A 15,148-nucleotide genomic window follows, 5' to 3' on the forward strand; every position below is an offset into this window, starting at 1 on the left:
TTCTCTTTGTACCGCTTGAACGTTAAAAAATTGCATTTATAAAACTCAGCAGCAGCAACATCTCTTTCTCCAGAAAACAGTTTCCCCTGTTTCCAGAGAGAGTAGATCTTTAGGCTACGTGAAGGTGCAGTCACATTAGTGACCCTGTTCCGTGAAACTGGCTCGCGCTCAGCTGTAGGACAGGATGCGAAGCAGTGGTTCAATAGAGCAACGCTGCAGTTTGTAGTCTGGTAGGATAATATTTTACAAAACAAGGGGATGAAACATCACTTTAATAATCACGTCTTTGTTTTCAAAAACAGTGCATCGGTGTCTGCGTTTGTTTTCTTTCGTTTTCTGTTGAAATCATGGGTCAGATCTGGACACGGGTGACGTCTGACAAGCAAGTTTGCCAGAGCAGGCAAAGAGGTGACACGAAGACGGGAAACACGGACCACAACATCCCCAGTCTGGGTCCGGACAGGGACCTCTGTTGCCCCTCACCCCCCATCTCGCTCTCCTTTCATTCCCTGTCATTTCGAAACTGCTCTGTAATAATATTGATCATCTCTCTAATAACAGCAAATAAAATGGAGCAAGTATTTACTGGACATATGCTTTTAACTAATAATATTTTAACTAATGAAAGGAAATATTACAATTAATGAATGCGGATGATTATTATTATTAATACAGTTGTATGAAAAAAAGTATTAAGCATATTACATTTGATTGGAGACGTATTCGGTTAATGTCTGAAGTGGAAAAAAGTAAATACGACCCCTGCAGCACACAGACATTAAAAAAAGGAGCCTCTCTTTAAAGCTCTGTTACTTTTTATTTCTTGAACTTCAGACACCTACTAAACATTGGACGGTAAATGTGGCAGGCAGAGAAGCCTGCAGCTGTTAAGCCCTGGGGGGGGGCAGCCAGTGGCAGAGGAAACACTGCCCAGGCAGAGGCCACAGTGGCTTCCACGGGGCATCGGCAGATCCTGGGGACAAATGTCCTGCGGCCGGTCGAGAAGCTGACGGAGGAAAGAGGCCGGTTTCTACAGCGGGACAACGATCCACAGCAGGACCTCAAAGTCCACCACGAACACCAAAACCCTTGCATGCAACTGTACACCCGTGGTTCCCCGCAGGTGATCGGACACCCTCATCTCTCTACCTGACGGTGTCGGGACGACCCCCCCCCGAAGTCTCACCTCCACGTGCAAATGTTGAAAGTGTTTCGTGTCGTGTGACATGTGATTTTATAACATGTGAATGGGCTTTTGACCTGACAAATTCCCATTTTTTTTGGAGGGGGGGGACTAATCCGGACACTTGGACTGGTAAAGGCTTTCATTTGTAGAAGCCCAGTCACGGTACCGTGCCGGAGCGCGCCCCTCGCCGCGGGCGGCTATAATTAACCGGCTCCCGGCTCCACGGTCCCTGCGCGCAGGCAGCATATGTCGGAACCGGAGCGGGGGAGTTTCTGGAGCCGCAGCCCCGCCGCAGCGCACGCACGCACGCACGCACATGCACACGCACACACACACTTCCGTGTTGTCTGTCACCGTAAAGCAGGAAGCACTGTAGTAATGTGTAGGAGTTAATCTGTCCTGCCGCTGTTTGACTACAGGTATGTCCGACCAGGTTCATCCCCGAAATGTCTCACTAATGTCTCCGTGTGTCTCCCCTGAACCCGCCGCAGCGTGCGGACTTCGCCGAGGCGCTAGCTCCCGCGGCTAGCTCCGGCAGACGAGTCGGGGTTTACAGGGGTCGTTCGCTAGTGTCACCGCGGACAGCTTTAGCCTGTGGACGCCGGTCTCCATCTCCCGGTTCTGACTTAAACCTCCCGTTGAATGTGTGGTGTGAACTCATAAGCAGGTGATTTGTCGTCGCAGAGTCGCGATTCCGATGCCGGGTGGGGTGAGGCAGCGGGAGAGGCTACATGGAGGCTAACTAACCCCGGACCAATCGGTGCTCGGCGTACAGAGGAACTGCGGCACATTAGCACCAGAATGCCTGCCGGTAAGCCCAGTGTGTGTGTGTGTGTGTGTCAGTGACGGCGAGTGTGTTGACAGCATATTGGAAGAAAAACACGTTACACCTCGGCGTGTAAGTGTTGCGTTTAATGTCACAGTTTCGGCTAATTATGCCAACGACACGAGTACTGAAGTTAAAAAAAAGTGCGGTGATGCGTTCACTGTCACTGCTCGAGTGTAGCATTCGAAGGCTTCTGTTGTGTCTCTGTCACCTGTGGGATCCTGTTTACTTTTACGTTTACTGATCGCGCTTTCCTTTAGTTCACAAAGTCAAACTACAACACAAAGTCAAACTACAGGGCTGTAAATAACAATTATTTTCTATAAAATACCAACACAGAAAAGACAGAGCCCATTCTAACTCCCCAAAATGTCTCTTTCTGTCCAACGATTACTTCAAAAGCCAAAGATATTCAGTGTATTATCACAGTAAAGTATGGAAACTGGAAAACATTACAATTTGAGGAGCTGGAACTGGAGAACTTTGGCATTTCTCTTCTTAAAAAAAAAAAAAGCCTCAAAACGATGAATCGATTATCAAAATTGTTGAAGATAAATTTCCGTCAACTAATTGATCAATTGAGTAATTTTTGCCACTCTAAACTTAAAGTAAGTGTTGTAATCAACAATGCAGGGGGTTTATTTATCAAGCAGAAACCACCGAATATTCCGAATAGCCTGGTTTCAGCCACTCAGCTGTGAAGATGAGCTTCTCTTCCTCTGTTTAATATCCATGCAAACTGAGCATCTCTTCAGTTTTGAAGTGTTGGTGGGACGAAACGAGCAGTTTGAAGACCTGGCGACTGAAACGCCGAAGCTCACTGTCACAAAACAATCAGCGGGCTTATGATGATGAAAATAATCGCTAATTGCGTCCCTGATGGGATCCCGGTTTATAACAGGATAACAGTGCAGATTTGTAAATTATACGGCTTCTTATCCAAAGCTGTCATTGTCGTTGCCCTCTATCATTGCCGTACATGCAGTGCAGCCAAGGAGCGCCCCATCCCTCTCTGCTGCTTGTATTATTTGATCGTGCAGTGACATAAACGCATACGTGTACATGTATATCGTCGACGACCCGTCAGACCGGGGCACATTCAGGCTGCGTGTGTCGCCTGTAACGTCTATAGACACTGAAATACGTATAGAAGCAGACACAGGTGTCTGATTTAAAAACCAACGTCTGCCGATTTAGATGAAGACAAGCATTTAGAAGGTCTTTGCTGCCTTTATGGTCACCTGTGAAGTCTGAGTTTAGGAGATCGTTTGTTAGTGAGTCGGTAATTTACTGTATCTTTTGTCTTTTCATATACTTTTTTGGCTTTGGAGCACCTGTTGTCATCCTGTATGCGCTGCAGCTTCGCTGACCTTTATTTAATCCTTAGCGCACACACACACACACGCAGTGCCGTGTGCAGAGTGTCGTATGTAAGGCTCCGACTATAATGCACAATGTGCTCAGGGGTTAACACAACAAGGAGCTGGTCTCGCTCGGAATGCCAGATTTTTCAGAGTTGGTGAAATTCCTGGTACATTATGGAACTTGGGGAGATGTGCTCCAGAGAGGGGACATCAGTGAACTGGGTGAACCCTGCAGAGGACTCAGCAAGTCCTCTGAGGGATTCTGACAAAGCCAAGTCCCTCTACCAGAATACACCAGAAGTTTTTTTTTTTTTTCCGTCACGTCATCCGATGACTTTCAGCTCAACAATGATGAGTCTCGTATACTTATTTTTCATCAAATCGTTTCTGTGGATGTAGATTATTAAATTATAGTTATTTTCTACACAGGCCTTATTCTGATAGTCGTGTCCGGTCCGACTACGTGTCCTGCTAACTTGGCCTTTGCTCCCCCCTGCAGAGACTGAGAAAACACAAAGTACAGTATATGTGGGCATGCAGCGTGAGCCTCCCAAAGCTTTCCAAATAGTTTACACAAAACATTCCACTTGTGTCTCGAGTCCGCCTGAGTGTACACGCAGGGGTTAGCCTGCTAAATTAGCTACTGTAATTAGCTGCAGGGGGATCCACTTCCAGGGCAACTAAGATTTAAATGGATTCATATTTTTGGTCTAAAGCGACGTACAAATGAGGAGAACATGTTAAACTGGATATTATTGGCTCAGCTGTGGACATTCTGTGGGTCTCGCGAGCTCGACATTGTAACTACTGACCTTTGCGTAATCCCTAGCACGCGCACGGCCGGCCCACCGGACTACCTGCCTCGCATGATAGCAAGCATTACTCTCACTTCTTTTATGAAACAGCCCGACCACTGCACTGGATGAAACGTGACTCAGTGCAGTGATGATTTGATTATGGTCGACTCATTTCAGTTGTAGCACAAGTAGCGAGGGTGTAAGTAAACAAAGTGACGGGTTTAGAGCTGAAACAATCGAAAATCCCCTCGTTTCAGATACGAGGATTTCTCTCTTTTCTTTGCCTTCTGTGATGGTAAACTGAATGTTTGGGTTCTTCAGACAGAACAAGACGTGATGAATTCACCTTGTGCTTTAGGAAATTGCGAGGGGATATTTTATAGGCCAAACGATTTAGAGACCAAACAATTAATCAATTAATCCAGAAAACCGTTAAAAAAAATGATACTAATAATGATATTTGTTAGTTGCAGTTCTGGACAAGTTTACTGGAAAAATTAATAGTTGAAATGTAGCAGTTAATATGGACTTCATACTCAAATTTATGACCTTTCATTTAACTGATGCAGAAATCTGCTCCAAGTAATTAAAAATAAAAAAATAAATAAAAGCCGTGGGGTTTCCAGGCTTTTTTTTTTTTTTTAATTTGAATTAGAATTAGAATTTGAACACCCACCACAACGTCACATGAAAAGGGATTAAGCTTCAGTCTCAGGGATTCCCATCTGACCAGAGATCTGTCTGGTGTAGGTGGGTGAGTCAAACCTGAAGAACTGCATTTAAAGTTCTCATCTTTTTCAATTATTCAACACTTTTCTTATTGTCTTTCAGCCCCTGTAACTTTGTCAGCTGTGGAAACGGTACAGTTAATACTATGAAACATGAGAAGCATTTTCTAAATCTTCAGTTTCCCTCCGCTGCCTCCATTGTTCCTTTTGTCCTCGTCATTTATCTGCTCTGACTTTGACCTTTTAACCTTTCACCCATAATTGTGAACATGTGCTCAGCGTAGTGTAGCTTAAATAAATGAGACATGAGGTTTCAAAAAGTGTGTGTGTGTGTTTGTGTGTGTGTGTGTGTATGCGCTGTCCTGTCTGACAGTGTTTCTATTTTGGGAAAGTTGGACTTTGGGTGCCCTCTTCTTTCTTCTTCTCCAGCAGCTGCTCTGGCAGGTAACCAGCTGCTGTTTACTGCAGAACGATTCTCTCCCCAAGTCCCAGTTGGCTGTTGAGTCAAGTGGGATGAGAAACTGGAGTCTGTGGCCCAAAAAAAAAATCCCTCTCCAGACAGGCTTGTTTTGTCACTGGAGCAGTGGCTGGTGGAGGAGTTGGAGGTGGTATTTCAGACTGCCGGTGCGTCCGGATGTCGGGGTTTGGCTGCAGGCAGCGTCTGCAGCTCCAAGGACCGTGCATCTCTGCAGGCCCCGTGTTTGCTGTGTAATTACTGCCGGTGCTAGACTGCTGATTACATTAGCGTTGATGTGACGCCTTCAACATCGATCCCTGATAGGCCGGTGGGACACGATGGGGCAGTGTGCAGGTGTGTGTCTGTGTGTAGTGACAAACACACTGCAGATGGTAAGAACTCGGTGTGATCTATGTGGTGTTGCTGGTTTCGGTCAAAGTTTCTGATCAGGTGGGAGATTAGATTTGGTCCTGTTTTTTTTTTTTTCCGTCAGCGGAACATTACTAAATGTAAGACCACTCTGTCTCAAGCTGAGATGTAGATGATAATAACGTTACCTCTGTACTGTTGTTTGTGCAGGATGCGTTAAATGTCCGAATGGAGAGAAGAAAGGTTTTTGACCGTGCACGAGAAATAAATTTTCAGCCCAAAAGTAAAGTCGATGATAGCCGGCTACACTTGCTGTCCTGAGTCAAGCGGACGTGCCGCAGTTTAGGGGACCGTCGTGACTCCGGGTGGCTAGCTGGCTCCGGCTTTACTGCGCTGAATTTAACTGAACTGATCCGAGCTCTCTGTTTGCGTTTTTACCGGCGAGGTCTTATCTCTTGTTGTGGGAGCCGGCGTAACAGCATGCAGATTTTACTTCATTCGCTCTGTCCCTGCCTGCTGGGTGGCTAAATCCAGCTAGTGGGTGTATGGGATAACCTGTAATTTTTTCTTTTTTTTTTTTGTGGATGTTCATAGTGATAAGAGCCTTGCAGGTTGTGCAGGTCTTTTTATTATTATTAATGCTCAACTGTCTCGCACGTGAAGTCCGAGCGCTACCATTTTTCAGTCATGGTTAATATTGGTGCATCTTAGGCTTGAAAGATTCAATTTTTTTGGTGTCCAGAATGCTGCTGCTGAACCTTTTCGACCAAGTATTTTAAAATATCTAACATAATTCTGATGTCTGTCTACATTAAGGGATCTCTTGCATCTTTACATCACTAGCAGGTCTCCAAGATCCTCTAATCAGGTTGTTATTCACATCGAGCTCAGAACTGAAGGAGACTCTGACTTTGAGGCTGTTGCTCCTAAACTTTGGAACTGTCCGGACTTAAGATGTGTGGACGGCTTTTAAAAAGCCTCTCCGGACCCACCGGTTACCGTTGTTTATTTTTATTTAGCACTGTCCTGCTTTTGTCTTCTCCTGTGAAGCACATTTGTGACATCTGATCCAAAGAAGGTGACACACAGATACATCTTCGCATGACACTAACGGTGTCGGTGATTTATGGCCCTGAAAACGTGTGGAAATTTGTCTGAATGTGTGCAGAAATATGTCAGTTTTGTTCATAGGAAATAGTTGCGAGTCTTTGCCTTCTCGAAGGCGTAATGGAAGGGATGACAGTTTTATACAAATATGCTTTATAAATAAATACAAAAGGACACAAAACACGTTTGAGAAACCAGATCCATGCAATAGTTAGTCAGTAATTTACTAATTAAAATTGTTGTATTGCATCTATGGCTGTCGTCTCGTTCCCCCTCCCTCCTCCTGTACCACCCACCTTCTTTGACGCTTTAACACACACTTGAGAAACTGGAGCTCCAGATCATATCACACCTCACTCCTAACCAGATGGATTTTGACTCGTTGTCATGGAAGTATTGTTTAAATTTACATTTTTGAGCACTTTAAGTTCTTCTTGATCTCGGAAACAAAAAAAACAAAAAAAGTGCACCACAGAAATGTGGAGACGGAAGGTTTTAACCTGCCGATGATACATGTTCTCAGTATTGTGTTGGCTGGCACTGATTCTGATGCTAATGTTCTGTGAGCCAGTGAAAAGAAATTTTACAGTTCAGGTTTATAGCTTCAGTCACTGCTGCTAATTTTGTGTGTGTGTGTGTGCGTGCGTACAAATCAAATTAACATATAGCGTCCACTTGCAGGGATTTAATAATAATAGTGTGAAGTGTGTTTGAGTCACACAGAGACAGAAAGTGGATGGACCTGCGTCGCTTCGGCTGAGTACTGCTATTAATAATCGATTTCCTCCGTGTGTGTGTGTGTGTGTGTGTGTGTGTGTGTGTGTGTGTGTGCTCCATTTTGGAGCGCTCACTCTTGGGTGTGTTGTGGTCTAGAGGCTCTCATTATCCTCAAAGTGTTAACCACCTCAATTAAGTCATTATGTAGCACAGACCCGCCGTCGCAGCCGTCGCTCAGACACTCTGCTTCTGCTGCTGTTTTAGACTGAATGAAAAGCATAAGCAAATGTTTAGACACAGAGTTAAATGGATGGATGGAAGGCTGCATGCTGGGAAATGATTTTTTTACTTTCTTCATTGCTGTCTGGGGACATTCATGTTTTAAGTTCTTCGCAGCGAGTAATCTGCTTCCAGAGAAAAGCCGTTTATTCTGACGGTTTGTCTTCATTTCTGTCCTGAAACTGTTTTTCTGTTTCCCAATCCGACACTAAGTCTGCAGAGCTGTATAATGTGCAGTTAAAGTGACACATCCTGGAACTTCTTTTATAGTTTTTACAAAATATGCCCCCTAAAATCAGCCACCCAGCCTCTTTGTTCCAAGTAAAGCTGTGCTAACAAAGCATTTTTTAGGGCTGCCAGTAACGACTGTTTTTCGGCCATTAATCCATCAACTATTTCGCCGATTTAGTCGATTTACCTTTGATTCATTTTCCATTTAGTCACAATTTTCGTCAAAGTTGTTAAAATATTACCTGTTGTTTTTTATGGCGTTCCCTACACGAGGAATTTGCTTAAAATAATGGCAGAAATGACATAATTAGATAAGGTACATGTCCCAACAAGCCCAATGCACACGAACACACAATCAACGTAGAAGAAGCTCAGATTCTAGTAAAACACCTATTAAATGGAAATTCTAAGGCAGCAGGCAGACGATTTTATGGCTTTATGAGTGTATTTTGCAGCTGTAAGGGTAAAAGATGCCAGCAAATACATAGTGATATTGAAGAAAAACATTTTTTTTAATGAATTGAAGCGTTTTTAAAAAAATTAAACAAAAACAAAAAAACGATATTTGTTTGAAATATTGATTTCGACCCATTTTCAGCATCGACGCCATCGATTACGGGGACTAATTGCGGCAGCCTTGGCCTTTTCATTACAAGCAATTTGACAAAACTGTTTTGTCCAAAAGAAATGAGGGAAAAGGCAGCGCTGAAGTAGAAACAGCAAAGGAGTGATTTTTTTTTTTTTTTTAAAAGCTATTAAAAAAGTAGTCTGTTTTTTAAATGACCACAGTCAGCAGGAAAACAATTGCACCTTTTTAGGACAAAAAAAAAATTGCTCACTTCAGCTAGCACTGGCCCATGAGTCCAAAAGGGGTAGAACTTGGGGCGGACTTTGGTAGATTGAATGTAATCACTCACAGTCGGCTTTCTCTGCACAGAAGAACGATGGCTGACTGCGGTCTGCTTATGACACGGAGAAGATAAATCAACTTTTTCACGTTACTTAGTAAAGCATTACAGCACTTTTTTCAATATTGGTGTAGGGGAATTCAGTTTTTTAAAATCAGTAATTACATTACAGTTAATAATCCCAGTAAAGCTCTGTTACCGTGACAGCTGAGGGGTTTGCCTGTTTTCTGTTTTACTGGGAGTTATGGAAGGTGGACATCAGTTCGGTCCCTCTGGCTTCAGTGAGGAGAGAGCCTGCTCCTCTGGAGGTTGGAGCCTCTGCCATAGCAGCAGGAGTGTGACTCGTGGTAGCTCCACAGTCCGGACGGGACTGACGTTGAGCTACCGTAGCCGATGGTCAGTAAATCGCTGGCTGCTGACTCAACCCCAATGTCTCCTTTTTGTATTTCTCCATGTGTTAAATACAGAGGTTGTGATGTGGAGTTGCCTGTAGGCACCTTTGACAGAGGGAAAAGTTCAGTAACGTGACAACTAATTGCAACTGATGACCTTGATCACCTGTTTATTCTGAGGTTTTATAGACAAAACAACTGACCAAGGAAACATTTTGCAGATTAATCGATAATTGAACGTTGCAGCCAACAGCAACATTGGAACGTTGACAAACCTAGATGCCAATTTAAGATTTGCTGTGATGGATTGTACCTTTTTTTTTTTTTTTAAATTATTTAAAAAATTGTCCTTTTAGTACCATACAGAAATTAAGAAAATCAGTGGCTGCCTGGAACTAAATGAAAAACTCTTTCCAAAAATCTAAACTGTATCGCATCCTTCTGCAAAAATTGACAAAATATAAATGAATTTTTGTTGTTGTTGTTGTTGAGGAGCAAAACATTCAAATGTGGTTCTTCAGCATTCACTAACAGTTGTCATGGGGGAGACTATTTGGTTAGAAACTGTATTAGAATAAAGGTGAAATTGAGAGACCGAGTTTTACCCTGTTCCCCTTTCCACCAGCCTCGCCACTCGGAGGTTGATTTCCATTGACGTCACACTTTTATGTGCGCTGGAAGTGCTTTACATTTCACTTTGTTGTAAATGTGTCTAAATGGATCTGGACCACCCGCCGCGGGGCTTCTGTGTTCAGATCTTCAAAGTGGTGTCCGACGAGAACCCAGTCGCTCAGCGCGCATCTGAGTCCCAGGTGGAACGGGAGTATTTGGGATGCAGGAGGAATCCGAGTCAATCAGACCCCGTGGGCCTGCGTTGTTTTGATGCTCTGGGCCTTTGTGGGTTTTTACTTATTTCTTTCTTTCTTTATTTTTGGATGCTCAGCCGGCTAATTGTATGTGCTCCGTTGTGTGCAGTCAGCTCCCGTGCTCATAGGACGGTTGTTGGCTGTGATTTGTATGCGTAGTGGAAGATGGTTTGTTCTGCAAAGGAGGATCGGCCTAAATATAACTTCAAAGGAGACGCGCCCCCCTCTGTTTCCTCAGCCGGTCGCATCTTTGCAGAGAGGGAAGCTTTTATCTTTGTCTGCTTGTTGTGTGACGCTTGCTGCTTTTCTGCACTTTTTTTTTTTTTTTTTTTTTTTTTGAAGGATTTTACAGTTTTCCTCTGGCTTTTTTTTGTACTCTGGTGTTTGTGTGTGTCTCTATCAACAACAGACAGGTGTTGGGTACAGAGATGCCGAGCAGCAGTCCTGTAGCAGAGCAACACCAGCGTGTGAAATGGCTGAGCGGGAAATAACAGGTTTATTTCAGTCAACACCTTCAAAAATTGAAATGACTGTGTGTTAGAAATAAAACACACCTTCATGTGCAGATCACCCACAAAAGTGTTTGTATGTAAATTGTGATTCACTGAATCAGAGGAACTGAACGTAAGTGGAAGACAAACTAACTTTTTAGGAATAAGATAACAACATGCATATTGTCATTGTAGTTCAAACAGCGCTTGTGGTTGAAAACATTTTTGTTTTTAAAATCCAGTTGAGTTCTGAGGCCAAAACACTGCATGGCCAAAAGTATACGGACACCCAATTCTTTACCTCCACGTCCTATGTGTGATAGCTGAACAATGGGCATATCCCTGCGGACCACCAAAATTACCGGTTCTTGAGGCCTAGGTCTTGCAGTGTAGTTGGTGACAGTAATGCACCTATAGGATGATTTTGTGAGTGACTATATTCAGCAAACATGAATGAGGTGAGGTTTGCTATGCTGAATTCACTATGTAGTTATGGTAGTATGTCCATAGACAGTCAGTCAATATAAAAAAAAAAAAAAAAATCTATCCTTCTAGATGAGACTCATAAGAATAATGTCACATATTTGACAGATTCAACATAAATATGAAATATAATATCTTGTATTCTCCTACTGGAGATTTTGAGAAATGCAGATCTTACCTGAAAGTTTAATCATTTGAGATTTAAAGTTCACTCTTTACCTTGGAAACAGCAGTCGACAAAAGAGTCCATTTGGTACTCTGTTGGAGCTTTTGATCTAATCCCAAAATCTTCATTAGCAGATAAAGTATGCCCAGTTGCCATGGGAACTAGAGATGTTCAAATTTTCATTTTTTGAGCACTTTAACGTCGTCTTGTCCAAGCTGAGATCTCAGGTCCACTCTTTTATTTTTTATACCAATAAATACATAAAAGAAAAATGCATATATTTCAGCAAGTGGATGAAGTGTATTTGCTGATATTCAGTGTTTATTAAAGGCCAATTTCAGCCCGATGCATCGGTCTAGCCTGTCACTTGAGGGTACAGCTCGCAACGGGAACAGCCGTATGTTAAAAACCACCATATACTGTAGCTAACACATCCGCTGCTGTTAGCACACAGTCTCTTTGCTGCCCGTTTGTGGTGCAGAGTCATACACTATCTACTATCCCACTCCCGCCTTTAATATGCCCGTACGATGTTCATGCTGGTCTGAATGTCAGGTAGCGCTTGTTCTTCTTGTTGAGCTCTCAGTGTGTCATGTATTTGTTCTTAGAGCACACGCGGCTAACACAGTCGCGGTCCAGATCCCTCCCTCCGGCTCTGCAGTCTGTCCTTTTTTTGGGATGTAAGATGCTGTTTGTTAAATATGTGGAAGGAGAGTCTGAACACACTGACCTGACGGTATCCCACTGACAGGAGGGAGACTCAGAGCCTCAGTCTGAGTTTCCTTTTCTGATTTTATTACAAAACTAGCAAAGTGATAAAAGATAACAAAAAACCGTAAGTCACAAATAAGGTATTTCCGCAGGCAAAAAGGAAAAAAAGATGGTCCTTTATAACTGAACTTACCTGAGGATCATCATGTTTTTAAGTTTTCTTCAGTATCACAGTAATCCAGTGACAGTTGTCTGTTCATCTATGGGTACAATGCTAACAGGTACTGCTAATGGCTAATTCAGCATATTTAAAATGGTGCTAGTTTCTGTTAACAAATATAGGCTAAAGAAAGTGTCCCTGCTCTCTTTGCAAAGATGTGTTAGTTTGCCATTGATTTATTTATTTTTTTTAATTTTTTAATTTTATTTTGACATTTTTGACTTGTACTGCAGGTCAAGCGAATCCAGATTTCCTACAAGCTGCTGGGAAATGTTCATGTTGCTGAAAAGCAATAACTTCAGGTGGAAGCTCGGGATTCTGTGATCCTCGGTGCTAATGGAACATTTTCAACAACAAAAGCACACGTAGTCAAGCAAAGCGGTTTTCCTTTGCTCTGGAAGAGTTTGCTCAGTATAGTTGGAGATATGTGATTTTTATTTAACAGTTTCAGTCCCATTCAATTTAGTAGGATGTATGTTTACAGCAAACTAAAGTGCGAGTGTAAGTTGTTTGTTCCTCTGTTTCCTCAGTGATTGACTGGAAGAAGAAAGGCGAGGTCTTTTTGATGAAGTGTGCTTCTTTGTTTTGGTCGATTGACGTTAGCTCCTCCGACAGCACGGACGTCGTTGAACTCGCTCTAAACCATTACGCTCCATCTTAGGTTTTGGCCTCAGTGTGGTCCGGAGTGCTGTGCTGCTTAACCGGAGTGTGACTTGTTCTTGTCAGCTCGTTTCGTTTTTGGGATTTTCGATGAGAGAGCATCACTTCTTTTAATTGTTGTCATGGAATGCGTGGCGTAGTGTAGGAAACGCAAACATGAAATCGATGCATTTTTAGCGTCCCCGTGATTTGTGTTTGTCCAGTGGGTTTTCAGCTCAGACTGACTCTAAAATTAGTGTCTGAGCTGTCTGACTAGTGTGTGGTATGATGGTATCTGCTGCAGCCATCTGTGACTGTTTTTTACACACACACACACACACACACACACACACTTGTTCTCTGTACTTGTGTGGACCCTCATTGACATAAAGCATTCCCCGGCCCCTAACCCGTTACCTAAACCTGATTCTAACCTTCACCCTTGAACTAAATCTTAACCCTCAGACAGACCTCAGAAGAAGTGGGGACCGGACAACATGTCCTCACTTTTCAAACTATTGTCACGTTTAAAATCCCTCTCTGTTTCGAAGTTTTATTTTCCAAAAATTGTCCTCCCTTTCCAGAAATTTTCCAAACTTGTCCACGTGCTCAAGGTCTAAAACTCACATAAATAGAAGTATAAGCACGCACACTGAAACAACGCACACATCGAAGAAATATCTTTGCTTTGTTACGCAATCACAGAGGCCCACACACACTACAGATTCAAATAGACGTTCACACACTTGTGCACACACACACACACACACACACACACACACACACACACATCACATTTGGAAATGCTGCATTCCTTCAATAGCAGTCCCTCTCAGTAAATCTGCATAATTAGGCTGCACTCCAATCAGAATGATTAAAACACCTTCAAACCAGCACACACACATTCCCAGAAAACACACACACACTCATGTAATATCTTGTGTGTGTGTGTGTGTGTGTGCAGGGTGTATAATGTGTTTCTCCCTCAGCCCTCAGGGGAATCGGTACCGAGGTGGTTTTCAGTGTTTTGTTGCTGTTTGGACTCGACTCTGCAGAGCTGCAGTTTCACCTGCAGCCTTCAGCAGATCTGCTTCTGCTGCTGCTGCTGCTGCTGCTGCCGGCGAGGGGAAACAAACACTGCAAGGTCAGAGATGAGAGTCAGTTTGTGATGGGGAGAGAAAGGGAGAGAGAGAGCGAGGGTTGAAACAGAGGGAGGGAGAGAGGGAGACATACAGGTCCACCTGGCAGGCCGTCCTCTGCTTCGCCTCCAACAAGATGGATTCAGAGAACAACGAGTCGGGTAGGGGGCTGTTTTTTTCATTTCTGACTCTCTGTAGATGGTGTGTGTGTGTGTGTGTGTGTGTGTGTGTGTGTGTGTGTGTGTGTGTGTGTGTGAGACACTGACAGTAAGGGAGGCTAACAGAGTCCAGGTCTGTGTCTCTGAGAGCAAGCCTGAATGGTGGCGGCCATTGATCTGCTCTCTGTCTGTGCTATCGAGCCTACTTATCCCGGCCATCCAATCAGCCGCCGGGTTCAGATCGACTGGCACACCTCGAGGCCAATCGGTGCGAGGACACAGATTTCATGTCGTCATAACAAGTGAGGGATGGGCCATAATATGCTACTGATGATTGTCGATTTATAGCTCTTCTTATTGGTTTAATGAGTTAAGGCTCATTCTGTTTCACTTCAGCTGTGTCTGTACGGGATTACTCACACATATGTTCAGTTCCTGAGAGTTTCAACAGCTTAACATGTCATTGTTTATACTTCAGTAAATTCATTTTTGGCTGGACTGCAACGGCGGGGCATGCCCTATAAGCGCGAATGTCTCTGACTGGTTGACTGACTGGTTGACTGACTGACTGACTGACTGACTGAGAAAGTTACACCATCGGTCGGCTGGCCAAGTGTTGGAGCCCCATTGGCCGTTGCTCTTTCAAAATGAATTGGCACAAACAGTTCCTATTACATCATCAGGGGGGCGTTTACAGGCAGTGTTGCCAACTTAGCAGCTTTGTCGCTAGATTTACTTACTTTTCACACCCCTTTTCTTCACAAAAGCCTCTGGCGACAAATCCAGCAACTTTCTGGACAAACCTTAGCTACTTTCCGTGGAGGAGAGTCGCCAGCGTTGCCCCGCGAATGCGACGTCGGGCTTTCGCTCCACAGGCCCACCTCTCTATGCATTTCATTCATTTGACCGCACAG

The 15,148-nt window shown here is 43.7% G+C and overlaps 1 protein-coding gene across 2 annotated transcripts in view; it reads left to right on the top strand.

Annotated features, from left to right (window-relative positions):
- Positions 1–1,517: 1,517 nt before the first annotated feature.
- Positions 1,518–15,148, top strand: part of efr3a (EFR3 homolog A (S. cerevisiae)) — a 123,895-nt gene continuing 110,264 nt past the window's right edge. Inside the window, exons 1-2 of one of the 2 annotated variants that reach the window (XM_040123063.1) lie at positions 1,518–1,605; positions 1,871–1,997. In XM_040123063.1, the coding sequence (XP_039978997.1) occupies positions 1,988–1,997 (10 nt within the window). In that variant the 5' untranslated portion in view covers positions 1,518–1,605; positions 1,871–1,987. Of the gene's footprint in view, positions 1,606–1,633; positions 1,998–15,148 lie in introns of those variants that run through there. The other variant, XM_040123064.1, reaches the window with a different exon arrangement.

The sequence above is a fragment of the Xiphias gladius genome, unplaced genomic scaffold (assembly GCF_016859285.1).
Source record: "Xiphias gladius isolate SHS-SW01 ecotype Sanya breed wild unplaced genomic scaffold, ASM1685928v1 HiC_scaffold_1474, whole genome shotgun sequence".
NCBI lineage: Eukaryota > Metazoa > Chordata > Actinopteri > Istiophoriformes > Xiphiidae > Xiphias > Xiphias gladius.